At 36.1% G+C, this 20,224-nt stretch overlaps 1 protein-coding gene across 1 annotated transcript; it reads left to right on the forward strand.

Annotated features, from left to right (window-relative positions):
• The first annotated feature begins 360 nt into the window (after nucleotides 1-360).
• Nucleotides 361-19,695, forward strand: LOC107711872 (phosphoglucomutase-like protein 5). The gene is made up of 11 exons (XM_016516948.1): nucleotides 361-963; nucleotides 2,054-2,216; nucleotides 3,137-3,283; nucleotides 3,382-3,507; nucleotides 3,592-3,782; nucleotides 4,713-4,867; nucleotides 10,006-10,121; nucleotides 13,897-14,032; nucleotides 14,390-14,573; nucleotides 17,552-17,689; nucleotides 18,420-19,695. The coding sequence occupies exons 1-11, from the start codon at nucleotides 706-708 to the stop codon at nucleotides 18,507-18,509; spliced, it is 1,704 nt and encodes a 567-aa protein (XP_016372434.1). The 5' UTR covers nucleotides 361-705; the 3' UTR covers nucleotides 18,510-19,695.
• The last annotated feature ends 529 nt before the right edge of the window (nucleotides 19,696-20,224 follow it).

Genomic DNA, 20,224 nt, shown 5'->3' on the forward strand with positions numbered 1-20,224 from the left:
TGTTTAACTGACTCAACCCCATTACTCTTGTGCCAACCAGCCTCGGTCTCCCTTTTCTATTTTGGGATTGGAAATTTGGTCAGTTTGTTATTTATCTCATTCCTTCTTGTCTTGGTTAATGTTATTTAATTTTATGGATGTTATGACATTTCTGTTTGTGATCCAGTGTGCGTCAGATGAGAGCTGCTGTCCACCTTGGCGCATCATGTAGCTCCAGTGCGCCACGGACAGTGGAGGTGCTCGATTACACAGCGGCACACACTGTCACTATTCGCTCCCCCACATCATGGGCTATTTTTGGTTCGGTGCGTTAGCTCATTATATAGAGTTTTCTCCCCTCCCTGCCTTTTGGCAAGCAAACGTACGCATGACAGCTCGGGAGAAGGGTGTCGATGAGCGTAAGACCTCATTTTGGAATATTTCTTTGCGTTTTACACCAATTTATTCTGTATTTTGTGGCCCTACTTCACAGTTTGTGTGGTGCGATGACAAGACAGCTGTCGTACACTAGTTTTCCAAAGAGGCGTCACGGGACGCGTCTCAAATAATTCACTTGGACTGAAGCGCACTGCGCTGTGGCGCACCCTGCTCGCTGCCTCCGTGAACTTCCTCTGTTGCTTTTGACGATATTTTGAACACTGTATCACACCTCATTCAGCTGTTAACAAACCAATTTTTTGACATCCCGAAGCGTTCCAGAAAATCATGGAAACTAACCCTATACCCATTTTGACTATCCAAACTACCCCCTTCGATGACCAGAGACCAGGGACAAATGGGCTGCGAAAGAAGACAGCGGTTTTCGAAAGTAAAAAGAACTATCTGCAAAATTACATCCAAAGCTTGCTGTCCTCCATCGACTTGAGGGACCGTCAGGGATGCACTATGGTGGTGGGCAGCGATGGAAGATACTTCAGCCGGGCTGCAACTGAAGTCATCGTTCAAATGACAGCTGCCAATGGGGTAAGATGGTGTTTATATTTCTTTAAAGGGAAAAGAAAATCTCATGCATGTCCCTCTAGTTCAATAATTTCAAATGTATTCCAATAGCATTTCTAATAAATGTTTCTTCAAAAAGCTAACATCAGATTACTGAAAGCCCATTTCTTTCGTTCTTTCTTTCATAAAAATTTGTTTATTCATTTATTTAATACATTTCATAATTTTTCTGATCTATATCAACAAAAAGGTAACATCGGTTTTATTTACCTATTGGTGTATTCATTTTTGTTATTATTATCTGTCTATTTTATTGTTATTTTTATAATTATCATTGCATGTGTCTTTAAAAAATGCACAAGCTTTATAGCATGATTTGTTGTATATCTGGTGGACATGTTTAGTTGCATGATTCAGTATAGCATTAAATGGATTTATAGTATAAATTGTCATATCTGTTTTTATATAATGTTTGAGAGCTCTTATATCTGGATTTTGAAATCCCAAACAACTGAGCATTTTGTTGGAAAACCTGAGAAGCTACAAACTGTGCACATAATGACAGAAAGTTTTAGAGCTAAATCTCTATCCTGGCCTGGCCAAATGTATCCTGTCTTATCTGTTGTGCCATCCCTCCCCTGCACACTCTTCCTGGAGAGCCGCTGCTTCCCTTGTTTTTACCTCTCATGTTCTTGTCAGAATGACATGGAAAGCCAGAACATATGGCTATGAGCCATAATGCTTCATCAACTCTGTTTGTCAACATTTCTAGCATATTTGGTTGTGCCTCTAATGAAGATTTAATGTTTAGTTCAGTCTGAGCATAAAGCCTGAAGTCATTGTTTTTGATGTTCTACATTATTTTATTCCATTCATATTATAAAATACACCCCCCCCCCCCACCCCCCCCCCACTTGTCAATTCAAACCTGTATGACTTACTTTATTCTGTGGAGCACAAAAGAAGAAATTTTAAAGAAAGTTTCATGTTTTCATTCTCACAGTGAAAGTCAGTGGAGTTCAAAACAACATTGGACTCCATTGACTTTCAAGGTACTGAAAAAAAAAGAGATAAATCAAACTTCACACCAATCAAACCAAAACTTTGATTTCAGATTGGACGTCTGGTCATTGGACACAACGGGATCCTGTCCACCCCAGCGGTCTCCTGCATCATCAGGAAGATAAAAGCCATTGGTGGGATCATTCTCACTGCAAGCCACAGTCCAGGAGGCCCAGGAGGAGACTTTGGGATCAAATTTAATGTTGCTAATGGAGGTGAGAACATGCACTTTTAGAATAATAAAGATGACATACTGATTTCATTATGTTATATATAATATCAGCCTTTAAGGGAATCACTGTGCCAGTGAAGTCATGACCTCAGGTTAACATTACCTTCGTGTAAGCTGTCATGAAGAACTATTTACACCTCGAAACCCAAGTGGAATAGGGTTGTACATCTTGAATCTCTAAAAAAATATCTTCTATGGACATATTTTCATATCTATGGACCTAAATGTACCTAAAATATATTTCTTACCTTAAATTTATTTTTTACTTTGACATACACCATTATTATGATGGGGATATAATTTTTTCTTGCATATTAGTGACAAACAGTGCAAACTGTATGCTCACCAATACTGAAAAACAGTACAGTACACTACAATAAAACAGTAAAATTGTGAAATACTATTATAATTATAACTGTTTAAAATGTAATATACTCTAATTATAGCAAAGCTGAATTTTCAAAGCAGCCATTACTCCAGTCTTCAGTGTCACATGATAAAATCATTGTAAAAGTGAACATGTAAAAGTCTTTACTGTCACTTTTGATTCATTGATTGTATACTTGCTGAATGAAAGTAAAAAAAAAAAAAGTCAATACCATCTCTGCCTCCATCTCTCAGTGAAACCACATTTATCACAAATATGTGAATATGCACTGTGATGAATTATATTTTCATTTTGGTGGATTATTGTGAAGGATATACCACATGTGATGACTTAAAGTAATTTTTTGTCCAGAGCATTAATTTTGTTTATTTTGGACCCTGGCAACACACATACAGTATATAGCTACAATTCCTAGAAAATGTATTGACTTTTTTCATTAAATCACAGATGCAGTATTCTTAGAGCCAACTTACAGTTGTTGGGCTTTTTTTTCTGTCACTGTTTCCTGTTTACAGGACCATCTCCAGACACAGTGATGGAGAGGATCCATCAGGTGAGTCGCACACTAGAGGAATACGCCATCTGCCCTGACCTCCACATCGACCTGTCCCGCCTTGGCCGTCATGACTTTGACTTGGAGAACAAGTTTAAGCCATTCAGAGGTGAGGCATATTAACTTAACTTTTCATAATGTTATTGTCACAAACTTCAGTTTACACTCATATACTGAGCTTAAAAATGTTCTTCCCCCATTTTTCAGTTGAGATTGTGGATTCAGTTGAGATCTATCTAAACATGTTGCGAGGAATTTTTGACTTTGGTGCCATCAAGAGCTTGCTGACAGGTCCAAAACAACTGAAGATCCGAATAGATGCCATGAATGGAGGTAAACTCCTGTAGACCGTTGCAAATACTTCTATGTAGATTTATATCTGTATGTAGAGTCATATCTTTATGTCATCTGTTTCAGTTATGGGACCATATGTCAGAAGAATCTTATGTGATGAGCTCGGGGCTCCAGCTAATTCTGCTGTTAACTGTGTCCCTCTGGAGGACTTTGGAGGCCAACACCCCAACCCTAACCCTGCATTCGCTGCACCTCTGGTGGACTCCATGAAGGGGGGAGAGTTTGGCTTTGGGGCTGCTTTTGATGCAGATGGGGTGCTTGTCTCTTATCGTCTGATAATCATTTACAAATAACTTACAAATTACGCAGAAAAAATGTAAACATTTTATAAGAATAATATTCAAGCAGAAAGCATAAGAATCAAGGCTGTTAAACCAAATTATTGCTGGATTATTTACAGCTTCTTTGTCAGGGTCTTTGATTGCAGTTCTTTATTTTTATTTCATTTAACAAGTGAGATACAGGAATTGTATATAACAGTCCATACTGTTAAGAAAACAACAAATACACTAATATTCAAAAGTCTGAGGTAAGATTTTTAATGTTTTTGAAAGAGGTCTCTTATGTTCATTTGAATCAAAAATACAGTAAAAACAGTAATATTGTGAAATAATGTTAAAATAAAAAAATGCTTTCTATTGGAATATATTTTAAAATGTAATTTATTCCTGTGATGGCAAAGCCGAATTTTTGGTGGCCATTATTCCAGTCTTCAGTGTCACATGATCCTTCAGAAATCATTCTAATATACTGATTTGGTGCTCAAGAAAGATGTCTTTATTCTTAGTTGTTTTTCTTAATATTTTTGTGGATTTTTTCACTTTTTGATGAATAGAAAGTTCAAGAGAACAGCATTTATTTCAAATATAATTTTTTGTAACAATGTAAAAGTCTTTATTGTAACTTTTGGTCATTTTAATGCATCCTTGCTCAATAAAAGAATTGATTTCTTTCAACAACAAAAAAATCTTACTGACCCTAAACTTTTCAACAGTAATGTATGTATTCTTCATCATTTTCAAATGATGCAGCAGCTGGTTATTTGGTTATTTTATGTAAAAGATCAATGAACAAGAAATGTACATCAAATAACTTATATTTTAGATAAAATATAATATCACAGAGTTGCTTGTTTAGTCAGATTAGATGACAGAACTAACTGGATATGTTTGTCTTATGTATAGGATCGTTACATGATTATCGGTGAGAATGGATTCTTTGTGAGCCCGTCAGATTCACTGGCAGTGATGGCTGCAAACCTCTCCTGCATCCCTTACTTCAGTCAGAGAGGAATCAGAGGTTTTGCCCGCAGTATGCCAACCAGCACAGCCATTGACAGGTAAGAAAACATTACTAATCTAACTGTGAAAAATACACTTATTTTTATCGAAAGAACATTCCTAGAAATGTAGGTGTTATATTTCTTTGATAGGATACCTGCACTCTCAGAAAAAAGGGGTACTACTATGTACACTTTAGGCAATATCTATACTTTTAAAGTACTAATAAGTTCCATTTAGAAATAAATAAGGTACAAAGATGTACCTTTTAGCTTTTGTACCTTAGGGTATAGTGTGTAACATGCTCTCAGATGATAGCACTGAAATGCCTTTATTCACAGACAGGCTGCAGGCCTGAAATTTAACAAGTCATCACTAAAACTCAATTTACTCAAACCACTCTGATAAAAGAGTACTACTAACCTCCCACAGAATGACTATGCTGGGCACTAGCTGTTAACTTTAAAATCAGTTTGACTGTTGTGCACTATCATGAATATTAATTATGTACATAAATATTAATTACACCTTATTTGCTTGCACTTTTATTTAGCCCACTGCCAAAGACACTTGTTGGTTCTACTTAAAATGATTTCTCACAGCGTGCAGCAATTTCTCTTTTTGACTCTCACTTTTTTTTTGTCAAATAAGAGTCAGTGACATTTTCCCTTAACATACTGTAAGAGTTCAGGGCTGTGTAAATAAAAGCCAGTCAACTCTCAAAATAATTGATAAGCTGATGATCAGGGAGGAAATCATCCATCAGGATCTTTCCACTCTCTCACAATTAGTTTTTCGCTTCTCGTTCTGTCCAGTGCAAGACACTGAGCGGTAAAAGCATTAGTGATGGGGCCAGAGGTTACAGCATGGAGACTCACTCCCTAAGAATAACAGTGTTAGCTCAGCCCTGCGCTCCTGCAGACACTATTCACCCCACTAAAAATAACTTTCAGGGTGCATCATGCTAAAGACCTGCCTGCTTTGAGACAGGATCTTGTGCTATGAGAAATGAATAGTGATTTTATGTGATTAGATGACATTTGTTAAATGTAAAGTGTAATTTTTGGGGGGTGTTAAATACTTTCTACTATCCCATGCAATTTAGAGCAAATTTTGTGGTTCTGTGGTGCTTAAAACATTGCCTAGTCTGACATGGCAACAGCTCAACCAATGGTGTGAGTTGGGGGCGGGGCTGGCTGTTTTCTTTTTTCGATACGATACCGATACTTTTAAAGGCCAGTATCGCCGATACCGATACAATACTTCTGAAAAATGTCATTTCTCAAACTGAACTTTTAAGTTATGAAATGTATTAAATTATTAAATTACTAAGAGTAAAAATGGTAGTTATCCACTTAACTTTATATTTGAAACGCATTTTAACATTCAATACGCCTTAATGGCAACTTATTAGGTTATATTTTTATTTACACATGATTAAAATATGTTTACTGTAGTGGTAACCATGGAAATCAACAAATACTATAGTTGAACTATATGGTCACTTTAGTAAAACCATGGTTCATTTTCATAAGGGACTGCCAGTGACAGGCTGTTGCACGCATTTATTCTGACAGTGTATGATTTATACTAACATTACAGAATAGAACATGATCAATATGAACTTTTAACGTTCAATTTAAATAAATGTAATTGCACAAATGTAGGCTACAATTTAAGTTTATTTATTGTGAAATAACTCAAACATATGTTTTTTTTCTGTCCTCATTGTTCTGGAAACTGCATTTCACAAAAGCATCAATGCTGTCTTATGATACTTTTGGGAAACACAGGCCTGTTTGAATGCACTGTCAGAAGTGAGTGAACACCTTAGTATCAATATTTTTTATTTGAGTATCAATACTTTCGGTACTCACATCAGTATCGATAAATCTCATTTACTCAGCCTCATGTCGTTCCAAACCTTTATGACTTTCTTTCTTCAGAACACAAAAGAAGATATTTTGAAGAATGTTGGTAACAAAACGTTTTGGTAACCATTGACTTCCATTGTATGAACAAAAGAATTCCATTGTATGGACATTTCTCAAAATAAGTTATTTTGTGTTTCACAGTGGAAAAAAAGTCATACAGGTTTGTAAGACATTGTAGGGATAGTGGGTGCTCTATTCCTACAATGCTGGCAGTCAAACAGGAAGTGATGTTATTTTGCGCTGCCCAATCAGTCATTAAAAACAGCCAGAAAGTGCTTATTGTGCCATAACACCAGAATTAGCCCTGATTTCCTCAAATCAATATTGTTTTTCACTGTGACTCATTATTCACTTCCTAGAGGCTTTGCGAGATTGATATAATGTCAGAAACACAGTGTCAATGAGAATTTAACTACTGGTGTGGCTAAGATAAAGAAAGAGAGGTCGAGTCTGCGTTTGGCCTGAATTTATACCTTATGAAGTATAGCCATAGCTAAGCAGAGTGTCATGTTTTCCATTCTGTAAATGATATTTAAGTAAGTATGGGTCCTCCCAGCCTAGAAACAGTTCTAGATTGTTCCCTTTCACATTCTCTCTTTCACTGAAGTCACCCTTCAAATCTGAGCTGTTCCCTTCCAGGCAAAAGGTGCAGTCACACTAAGACTTCTTGTTCCATTCACTTCCATTTGTACACATGTGAACGTGGCAGCATAGAAATGGCAGTATAATAGTTTTAAGTTTAAAGTTGAAGTTTGGTGAACTTTGACCTACAAATTTGTATAGCTAAAAGACTTGACAGAAAACTGACATTTTGGCTCAATAAAAAGAAGACAAACTTCACAAGCTAAAGTTTCAAATTTATACATCTTTATAGTTTAATGGATCATCATGCAAAAGTAAACATTTTCAGTTGGGATGCTATTGTAGAAATGTGATGTGTCATTAGTAAGAATGAATTAAAAATTACAAACCAATCAGTAATGTTTTGCCATGTATGCCATCACCATATTATTCTCCAGCAAAGGTGTTTATGAATTTATTGCTTTCTGAGTTTCTTATAGCAGTATACAAACTATTATAAATAATAAATATAGAAATACTATCTGCACAGCTGGTAATAAGGATAAACTTACTTTTAAATGTTCACACCATACATTTTAAGTCCCAACACCACTAGAAAAGAGAGTCAAGTCAGAAGAGGAACTGATCCTGTTTAATTAGCTGTTGAAATCAACCATAATCAACACATTCTTGTATTGTGAGTCTTTAAAAGTCAGATTTTATAGTTCTGGAGCTGGTGATGGAGAATCCTTAAGTGTCTCTGTTCATGAAGCTATTCTATTTGGGGATGCCATTATTTGTTTGTTTCTTAAAATTTAATTTCAAGGCATCTTTCAGTATTTGTTGATGAACTCTTAATTTTGGTCCTCATCGTCTGTGTGTTATGCCACTCACTAGATTAGACTTTATAATGTAGTCAAGTCCTTAAACTATTTGTTTATATTATAATTAATCAATTTCAAGTACTGTTGGTATTCAAAGGTTCACTTTCAAAGATATTTTATTATACCTTGGAGCAAGGAATGTAAATGGAAATCATTTTAGTACAACTGGGGTACCAGCTTAATGAGACTGCCTGTCAACTCATGCTAACATTCTGCTAGTTGATAAGAGGGTGTATTGCCAGACTGAGGTTAGGAACAGCTGCTGACTTTAAAATCCAGCTAAACACATTATTTTCCAAATGCATCAAGCCTTTTTTAGGCAGAATTGTTAGTTAAAATCCAGTCACACCCACATGAACACATATGCATGCAAAATATTTAAAATGCTGGATTAGAGATAGCGCTGCTTGTGTTGGCCACAAATATGAGAATAAATCATCAAAAACATGTCAAGGGGTCAAAGATTCCAGTTTGCTGTCCGTATGCCAGGCTTTCCATTCTGCTCCTTGTCCCTTGAGTCAATAACACTTGTTTTCCCATATTTAGTAATTCCACCCATGAGTAAACAGCTGCATCCTAACTCTTCTCATTTACATCAGTTCCCGCTCATCTGTCCCTTCATCTGATGGGATCTCAGCAACTCATTATCCATAATGCCAGACTGCAGTGTCTGAAAATAGTTAGGAATCTAGCCAACTATCCAAGATCAACAAACAGAGGAGGAGACTTGTAATTGCATTCCTCCTCTTGTTTCCTTGATTACTTTCATTTTGACACTGAATATCTTTTATTTTCATAGCCATGAATGATTACAATTGCCGAATACAAAACTTGCTGTCTTAACAGTAATGTTGTATGACAGTATTTGTCCAGAAGTAGGCCTATTTCTGTGACAGCTTGCAGGAGTTTGACAGTATAAGGGAGTTAAACAGGTGTAGACTACACACTGATGATTAAAGTGCTCTTTGCTCCTCCAGGCTCATGGCTGAATCTCAAAATAAATGTCAGCCAAAATGTCAGCATGGTTTCTTTCTGCTTTTTGCCTTATAAAGACACTGGATTGAGAAGACAAAATATGCCGCTTGATTTATGAATCAGTCCAAAGGACAGATACTAAATGTACTACCAATGAGTGTGTAGAAAGCTGAATGGTAATTTCTTTGTTCAGAGTACATTAAATGATCATTACCTCCACATCCATCTTCTTTCACAGTATGTCATTTGTTGCTGTTTACCATATAGTCTGGTATTTAGATATAAACATGGATTAGTAATTTTTAGAAACTAACAGCACATCCATCTGAATGTACTCTGTTTATGATTTCTCATTTTCCTTCAGTCCTTTTCTGACTTACAAATGAAAGATGAAAAGGGGTCTGAAAATGTATTTGTGTTCACAGAACTGCCAGACAACATGCATCTTCATCTTATTATGCAAAGACATTCCCTAGACTTCTGTAGCTGACATGGTCCAGAGCTCAAGTCATGCTAACACTCATAAACACACGGAAAACATTTGGCAGCATGGCTTTGTACTGAAGGAAAAATGCATTGTTATATTATATTATATTGCTAATGTATTTTATATATAATATATATTTAATTTGTAATTTATATAACAATAACAATAGCACATGTGCACTTTTTATAGTGTAACATTGCAGTGCCATGTAGCTAGGTACACATTTTTAAAGATACTCATAAAGGGGTGATGCTGTTAGCCAATGAGAGAATGTATTTAGTTTCAGATTTGATCTTGTCCAAATAAACTCTGAGTTGGATTGCACTGGAATACTCATGCTTCCTGTTTGTTTACAGGGTTGCTAAGGCTATGAAGGTGGCGCTTTATGAAACTCCCACAGGCTGGAGATTCTTTGGCAACCTGATGGATTCTGGGAGGTGTTCATTCTGTGGAGAGGAGAGCTTTGGAACAGGTGGGTGCCATCAGAGTCCTCTAAAAGCATATAAAAGCCCCACTTGAGCTTTTACTGTTTAAAAGTCATCATTAATCTTCTGTCAATATTCACTTTATTTACCATATTTTCCATATATTGTGCCAAACCCATATGATGTTATTTTTCTTTCAAACACAAAAGAAGGCATTCTTAAAGAATCATTATGACGTTTTATCTTATTGATATTTTCGGAGGTTGTTTTTTTATTAGTACAGGATAGTGAATCATCTGAAATAGGGAGAAAGTGAGAGTGGTTTCTGCTGGCAAAAGCAAACGACTACTCCTCTGCTTTTCTCACAAAAGCACAGGGTGGAGGTGCAGAAGAAGAAGATGAAGGAGTATAGTTCTCTAGTCCCACAAATGTGACCCTGGACCACAAAACCAGTCATAAGGGTCAATTTCTCGAAATTGATATTTATATATCATCTGAAAGCTGAATAAATAAGATTCGTTAGGTTAGGACAATATTTTGCCGAGATACAACTATTTGAAAATCTGGAATGGGGTCCAGGGTCACATAGGAGTTGTTGAGTGATAAACGTAATCAAAAACCTTCATATGGTCAACAAGATAAGCATGCACTTATTTGGACTTTAATGGATGTTTGTTCAACGACGGGCCCTTTTTATGTCTCAGGAGTTTAATTGAAACGTTTTAATGTGCATTCATAAAATATATTTGCTACTTTTCAAATTACGTTTATGTATAGATTTTTTTATTTGTCTCGGAGCAATACATTCAATCTTAAAATATGAGAATCTGTCAATGAGAAAATATTATGATAATTCAAACAGACAGAAATATACAAATAATCAATGTCAATATTATTGTTTGATTTATGTAAATTTATTTTGATTGCCATGGAGACAGTGGTGTGGTTGACAGTGGCGGCTCGTGGGTTTTAAAATAGAGGAGGCACACTAATTGTATTGGTCTGGGGATCCCTGACGATTATTATTATTATTATTTTTTGCTTAACCACTTTAAAATGACTTTTAGTCAGAAAACGAAAAGAAAACGACACATACAGCAAGATAATATAATTTCACTTACCTGGCCTATCACTTGAAGCAAACATCCATCCCTTCTTAAAAGTCTGTGTTAAAAGAGCCGACTGCTGTAACGTTAGCCTATATCCAGCTTAGGTGTGTTCTCCCTTTATTTTTAATTTGTATATATATCTACTGTTTGAATGACAGTTTGGTAAATCTGTTGGCGATCAAATATTCAATATCGCTACTCATAAGTACTTGGTACATTATCAGCGCAGCGGGAGACTTTCAAACTAATATCACGTAAGTTACGTCTCTATGATGATTGGTTGATATACCAGAAGGGAGGCTAGCCTCCCCTGCGAGGTTTCTTTTCTCAACACTCCTCAGCGCTGAAAGTGAACACTCGATGGTGATTGGCTCATTTTTTTTCCAACGGAGGCACGAGAAGCCCCCGGCCTCCCCCTACCTTTCTCTATCATTAGCGGTTGCAATTACATCAGCAGATTCACATTCGCGATAGAAAAGCGACGCTTTCACGTTATGGTATTACAACTGTGAAATTACAAACAAAAAATACACATTCTGAGACATGAACTGAAATGAATTGTGAATTTTATTAACATTAAATCGTCCTCCTCCCATTTTCACCTCAAAATTTTGGGGAAGCTGTGCCTCCCCTGCCTCCCCTGCTTCCCCCGAAGAGCCGTCACTGGTGATTGAAGAGCTGAGACGTGATAAAATATTGAGACGTGATGTGTAAAGAAAATCAAAATAAATATCACTCGTGAGCACAATATTTTTATTGAGCGTCATTTCCAATCAAGCAGTAATAAAAGCTCATTCAATAAAGCTCATTCTGATCATTCTGATATTGTCAAAGAAATTGTAAACATTTTATTTAATTAAGTGTATTTAGGACATACAATTCTAGCTATGAAGTTAACCTTAGAAAGACAAAGAAGTTGGTTATTTTAAAAAAGATCACAAAATCATCATTTCCACCACAGAATATTATTAAATAAAACGTGGTGGAAATTACATTTGTTGGTTCAGAAAAAAAAAACTAATCAGGAAAAATTTCCTGTGATGTATGTACTGTATATGCTCAAATTAGTGAGAATGTAAAGAGTACGTTTTAAGCTAAATTATTTTTTTAAAGGGATAATTCACTCAAAAATTTGGTCAATTTTCATTTTTGGTTGAAATACCTCTCTTGAGTCCACTGGGCCAAAAGTGCCTACACTCTCAGAAAAAAAAGGAACAAAACTGTTGCTGGGACAGTAATCTTTCAAAAGCTACTAATATGTACACTTGAGGTACTAAAATGCATATTTAAAGTGCTAATGGGTACCATTAAGTACCTAATATGTACCACTTAGGTGGTACCTTTTAGCTTTTGTACCTTAGGGTACTACCCCAGTGACTGCTTTGTACCTTTTTTCTGCGAGCGTATAGCTGTAGGAACTCCCATACGTAAAGGTGAGCCCTTGCATGGTATTGAATGGTTGTGTTTTGGTTGGCAGCTGAATGTGGAATAAGCAGCTGGCGCTGAATGATGTTGCTGGGCAGACAGACGCTTGGCTCTGTTGTCAGCAGGGTCGATCTGTAAAGCCTCTGGGGTTTTTACACCATCACTAAGACCTTGACTAAGACACGAGGCATTGTCTGTAGGTGTCAAAAGAGCAGCCTGCTCATTATTCACCATGTTTTGACCGTGTGGTCATGGGCCACTTGTCTGTATACTGATTTCTTTTTCGTTTTTTTCACAAAACACTCTCAGCTGTGCTAGACATACTACTGTATGTCTACAACAGTATACATACATTCATCATATGTTTTATCTGTTGGTGTAGGTATCTGGTATAAATTGATTGTGTTTATGGAATATTGGCATGAAGCAAGTTTCCCTTTTGGCTGTGAACCAGGTCGCTTCTGCGTCACGCTTATTGTTTTGTGAGCTAAGGGAAAGTTAACAGATAACAGCCTGACAAGCTGTTAAAATGTTGAAATCTGCTTTTTGAAGTGAACTTTATTGTGTTTTATTGATTTTAGGGGTCAAAACTAATTATACAAAAATGTTATGTTGGCTTACAACAGTCTTTGGCTGCTTATGTGATATGCGGTAGGCCTGAGCATTTTTCAGTACTCCAGCATTAATCATACACAGAGAGCAGCTGTCGGATATGCTTTTCCTGACATATGATTACATGAAATAAACCAGATCAAAGAACAAAAGTCATAGAGAAGATGTCGAGCATAAATCAAGGCAGTGAGGGCTTTCATTTAGTCATTGTCTTGTCCTGATTTAGATCTGTCTCACCTTGAAATTCACCATGAATCATCTGGGCTTTTTAGGTTGTGTTCAGGGTGTGTTCATCAAAGAATCCTGAAAAAAAAAAAGTATCAAAATGTCCACAAAAATGTTACGCTGCATATTAGAATGGTTTCTGAAGGATCATGTGGCACAGAAGACTGGAGCAATGATGCTGAAAATTCAGCTTTGCCATCACAGGAATAAATTATATTTTAAAATATGTTAAAATAGAAAACAGTTGTTTTCAAATGTAATTATATTTCAAAATTTTTCTGTATTTTTCTATTTTTGATCAAATAAATGCACCTTTGGTGAGCATAATCTTACCGTTCATAAAAAATCTTACCATAGTAGTAGTAATGTAAATTGAATAGCAAAATATTGCTATCAATATTTTGAATATATATCTCTCTTTTATATCTATCAATATATCTCTCTCTTTTAGGTTCAGACCACATCCGCGATAAAGACGGCCTGTGGTCAGTTCTGGTATGGTTGTCCATCATGGCAGTGCGAAAGCAGGGGGTGGAGGAAATAGTGAGAGATCACTGGGCCAAAATGGGACGCAACTACTTCTGCAGGTGAGCTAAACCCAAAACAGCATCTTCCCAAGCTTCATTTCTAACATCAGTCTTCATTTCAGGATATTTCTTTGTGTATACTTACAGTACCCAACCTCTCAATGGCTTTTCCTTTGAGACAGAGTAGAGTAGGCAGAATCTCTTTAATGTGTGCCTGGATTGTTTTTGCCTTTCCCATGCATGTTTCCCACATTCACCATATTTAGCTCTACTTGTAGATGTCATGTGAAAATCCTGGGAGCTCTCCAAATGGTCATGCAACCATTATTTATTACTGTAGGTGCTAGGTTATGTTCGTAGTCTTTCTGTTACATTGATCTACTATAGTGTTTGTTGTATTTATTTTATATCTGACAGGTTTGACTATGAAGGGGTGGACGGCAGGGCAGCGTATTACCTCATGAGAGATCTGGAAGCTGTTATCACTGATAAAGCGTTTACCACTCAGAAGTTTTCTGTGGGTAATAACATCTACAGTGTGGAGAAGGCTGATAATTTTGAGTACATTGACCCAGTGGACGGCAGTGTGTCCAGGAAACAGGTCAGTTCAGCGCTCAGAACATGAGAGACAGCCTGTCATAATGCAGCCACACTAGACTTTGTGCTGTATTTATGTCCATTCATACATAATACAAATAGGAGACAGGAAATGCTTCTTAATTTGATGTTGCTTCACAACAGCTTGTTTGGCAAAATACTGTGTTGCTAAATAGGTTTGCAGTGCATTTTCAACATGTTTTCTGCGGAGTTCAGCATGTGTTGGTAAGATTTTTTTAATGTTATTGAAAGAAGTCTGTTATGCTCACCAATTAAGGTTGCATTTGCTTGATCAAAAATACAGTAAAAACAATTACAATTTAAAATAACTGTTTCCTATTTTATCATATTTTAAAATATAATTTATTCCTGTGATGGAAAAACAGAATTTTCAGCAGCCATTACTTCAGTCTTTAGCATTACATGATCCTTCAGAAATCATTCTTATGCTGATTTGCTGCTCAAGAAACATTTATTCTTCTTATTAATGTTGAAAACAGTATTTTTGTGAAAACTGTGATACATTATTCTAATGATTATTTGATGAATAGAAAGTTTAAAAGAGCAGCATTTATATGGAATATTTGAAACTGCCCAAACAAAAGAAAATGATTCTGTACAACATGTGTGTTTAATTAATTTGAAATGAACCGTTGTAAATACTTGTGATTTGAAGATGAAAAGAAATGTACACATTGGTCCCATAGTGCACCTTATTCATCTGAGATAATGGGGAAATGTCAGAGATTTTGCAGCTTAGTCGCTCGTATAAAGAGCTGCCAGGGGTTTGTTGAGCATTAAGGTTTTATGTTCAGCAATTATACGCTATTTAGTACGGCACGCGTCCTGTTGTGCACATGGACCACCCAGTGAGATTCCTTGTTTGGGCATCTACATTCACACTTAGCTGCTTATGTGTGTACCGTATATACGGCATGGCTGAAATGAACAATATACATGTGCCGAGACTCTGTTAAAATTTTCATTCAGCTGCTCTCTCTCTCTGTCACTCCTTTTTTGGAGGATGTGCTAAAGCACAGAGATGCACATGTGCTTGATAGTAATGGGAGAAGGATGTTTCAGTAGATTCTTTATCTTTATCTGGCCTGGATTTGCTGTACCAAGATGCAGAGCCCTTTAGTGGTCTGTGTTACACACAAATAAACACTTGCATAGCCTTGTGTTTGAAGTTTACCCAGCTGACTCACTCGGTTCTTACCAGGAATTTGCGGAAACCACCTTCTCCCTCTCCAGAACAATCTCTCCAGAGACAAAAATGATGTAGTTATGGCATCTACCAGCAGGGGGTTACTGGATGCTAACCAGCCAAACCTTGACCTCTTGACATTAGCCTGACACTTTACTCTTTGCATTTCGACACCTCATCTACCTCTCATCTCATTTATATCTCAGAATTGCAATCGTTGGTATACAATACCATTCAAAAGTTTTGGGGTCAGTAAGTTTTTTTTTGTTTTTGTTTTCTTTAAAGAAATTAATAATTTTATTCAGCAAAGACACATTAAATTGACCAAAAGTGACAGTAAGGACATTTAAAATGTCACTAAAATCAAATAAAATAATCAAATAAATGCTGTTTTTTTTTTGTTGACATTTTATTCATCAAAGGATACTGACAAAAATACAGTTTACAAAAAAGTATTTAGCAGCATTGAGTAAAGTATTGAGCACCAAAACAGCATATCAGAATGATTTCTGAAGAATCATTGGAGTAATGATGCTGAAATTTCAGCTTTGCCATTACAGGAATAAAGTACATTTTAAAATATATTCCAATAGAAAGAATTTTCAATTGGAATATTATTTCACAATATTTTTGATCAAATATATGCAGTATTGGTGAGCATAAGAGTCTACATCTTGTATGAGCCTCATGATTTGGTGTGATTTCACACTGGTGACATGGGGTCACGGCCTGTCGTCCAATCAGTGATCTCCCACCGACCGTGACAGTCACTTCAGTCATCCGGCCGGCCTCTCACAGCTGAGTGTGTATTATTACAACGGACATTCCTCCCAGTGCCGGATCGTGTCAGCTGTCCCGGTCCTCCTCTCTGCATGTCTGCAGGGGGCCACCGAAGAGACACTCAGCTGTCGGAGACCATGACACACGCAGACACACACCAACACAAATATTACATCTACAACAGTGGTTCTGGTTTTGATTCAGGACCCAGATTTTAAAATGGACATGGACATGTCCTTAAAATTCAAATAAAAAATGTATTATTTTTTAATAGTGAATAGTACACCTATATAGGCCCAATAAATATGCAAAATTGTTTACATGACCTAGGTGTAAATAGAAAAAATTTCGACTTATGTAAATGTATTGTAAATGTACATTTATTTGTAAATAGTTATTTAATTACAATAATTCACTGCTTAAAATACACTGTGATCAGCACAAGTTATGTTGAACCTAAATCCTGAAAGTATTTTTGAGGATGAGTGCATGTCTGTTCCATCTACCTAATTTGGGCAACTGTTTTCAAATGGCAGATGAATTTGTTCAAAATACTATTGAGTTTGACTGAATGAACAGCCTTTGATGTCAACAAAATAAGTTTGATCTAATATTAACTGTGACTCCCTGTCTGCTGACCAGTTTTCTGATAAGAGTCTGGCTCAGAGTTTTTCCTGACATCTAGTGGATAGTTTTATGAATTACAAGAGAAATCCAAGTAGTAAAGCCAGCCTAGATTTTCATAAAATTACATTTTAAAAGGTCTGTTTAGGAACACGAATGCGCCATGTTGAGTGTTCGACGTTTTCACAGTTTTGTTGTGATTCAGATCTCAAATGTTTTTTGTTTTTTTTAAGATATTGTGGTATAGCATACTAGTTCATTTTGTTTGAGCTGGTAGCTGAAGGTTGTAGGTTCAAGGAACAACTCAATGATCAATCAGAATTGTTGGCGCTAAAATGAACTGCATTTCTATTTCTGCACTTGTCCTGCAGGGCCTAAGGATCATCTTCACAGACTCATCCCGAATCATCTTCCGGCTCAGTGGTTCTGGTGCTGGAACCGGGGCCACTGTTCGTATCTACGCAGAGAGCTACGAGAGAGACCCAGAGAGACACAACAGAGAGACTCAGGTGAACAATTCACTTTAGCTATTCTAATATGAACCCCTTGATTGGCAGGATCACAGCGACACTTGAAAAAGCTTGGCTATTGAACCAGTGTACTGCCAGCATGCTTTAGAAGAAATAATGCTGCGCTCCATTTACCTCAAAAGTCAGATGCCGGAGCTGATAATGACGTCACACCCAAGTGGACCGTGTTCCAGTACAGAAGTCAGAAAACCAATATGGACACGTCCATTTATAGCAATACCAGTTGATTAAAAACACATAAAAAGCAGTATTTTGCACAGATAACGCCATAGTATCATAGCACTTACAGTAGAAGTGAATAGGGCCCAATTTTGTTGGATTTAAATGCAGAAATGTGAAGCTTATACTTTCATAAAAACACTTACATGAATTATTCTGTTAAACCGTGTGTATTATTTTGAGCTATAAAGCTACTAAAAAAGTATTTTTCTGATTATAAAATTCTGTTAACATGCATATTGTTTACATCTTGTGGCTATACTATTAATGCAGTGAGTATTTGAATGTTTATGGATTGACCCGATCCACTTTCATTATAAGTGTTCCAACTCTACATGTGAAAATAAATTTTTGTGGTAATCAAATGTTGTCGATTCAGCTAAACCCAGATTATTCCTTTAATGCAGTTTGCCATTGTATTACATTTGTTTCATGATACTGGCAGTCTGTTTAATACATATTTCCTCACTCTTTCTTTTGATCATTGTAGGTTGTGCTGGGTCCTCTCATTGCCATTGCTCTAAAAATCTCCAACATCCATGAACGAACTGAACACAGAGGCCCCAACGTGATCACCTGAGACCAATCCAGCACCGTACACCAGGGGCCAAAATCACTTTCCTCACTCATCTGATCCTTTTTTTTATTTGTGCCTTTCACCCTCAACACCACAAAGAATGTGCCAACTATTCATTTTGCTGCTCTTTAATCATTTCTCTCCTCGTTTTCCATACTTCCTCTCTCAGTCTAACTTGTTTTTCTTCTTCATTTGTCTTTTCAAGGGCCCCTGTATTATTTGCTTTTCCTTTGCACATGTATAAACTCATGTAAACCACTAAAAAATCCAAAGGGAGCAAAGCGTTTCTTCATGTTCATGCAAACGCTCCTTTACCGTGTTTAATTCAATGAGAATGATGTTAGAAACAGAACATATGTAGACCACTTTGTGTTTCGATTCAGATGCATGGGGTCTAAACCCTAAACCTTGTGAATTTGGTAACTGTGTGCTTTTGTTTACAATGTAGCTGTTACAAAGAAACATATTCAAAACAACCAATGAAAAGAGGGAGCAGTGCTGTTCAATATTGACTTATTTCTGTAGAATTCACATTAGAAACGCATCATATTCTGTGCAACAGCTAGAGCTGAGCTCATGTCCGAGAATGAACCACTAAAATAATAATAAGGATAAGGATTGTCTTGAAAAAGGCTCCTAAATTCCTACATCCAGTCTTGTAATTGCTAACACTGGTTTTGATTTGCAATTTTTTGATCACTTCCTGAAATGTGCAGCAAATGAACTTTGTGAATCAATGTATGAAATGAGTTAAAGGAAAGTGTTCTCTTTTGGCTAACAGTTGGTCAGCTTAAATAATGCTTAGTAATTACTTTTTTTTTTTTTAAATCCTGCATGAATCAGTTTGTTTAATGTCAGATGGATTATGTGCATTCCGTTGTTTGATAAGAAACATGCCTCTAAGTTTATTATTATTTATATTATTATTATATAACACTTCTGACATTTACAATACATTTCTCTGAGCCAGTGTTTAAGATATGTGCAAGGATTTTTGAAAATTCTGCTGTTCTTAAAAGTCCCTTATAAACCCTGTACAAATTACAACAACTCCAAGGTGAAAACAAATGCTCCCTCTTAAATAGTACTTTGATGAAAGAAATGACTAAAACTAAATAAATACAATGGCCTTAGCTGTATTTTAATTTTGTATCCTAAAAATTGCATAAATAAACTTTATCTTTTGTGTGTCCTGGCATCTTGTTATTGTCATACAATCAGTGAGATCAAAGACTCATACATGTTATACATGTCCATCTTCTGTCATTTCATTTCAGAGAATTATCCATGGATTTAACAATATAATTATACTGACTCAAATAAAACATCAAATTATGTCTAATAGTAAGGTTTTTGTAATAAGTCCCTGCTCACCAATGCCACGTTTACGTCATAAGTACAGTAAAAACTAACATTTTAAAATATTATTTTATTAATTTATAATAACTGCTTTCTATTTTAATATATTTTAAAATGTAATTTATTCTTGTGATGGCAAAGCTTAATTTTCAGTAGCCATTACCGCAGTCTTCAGTGTCACACACTCAGAAAAAAGGTATGAAAGCTGTCACTCAGGCATATGTAACATTAAAGAACTAGTTTTTTTTTATTCACTTTTGTACTATTTTCACAAGCAGCTGTTAAATTTTCAAAACTCTTAGTATAATATCACAACAGATCATCAAAAGTGCACTTTTTTCAAACATTTTTCAAACATA

The sequence above is a fragment of the Sinocyclocheilus rhinocerous genome, unplaced genomic scaffold (genome assembly GCF_001515625.1).
Source record: "Sinocyclocheilus rhinocerous isolate Xijiao unplaced genomic scaffold, SAMN03320098_v1.1 scaffold988, whole genome shotgun sequence".
Lineage (NCBI taxonomy): Eukaryota > Metazoa > Chordata > Actinopteri > Cypriniformes > Cyprinidae > Sinocyclocheilus > Sinocyclocheilus rhinocerous.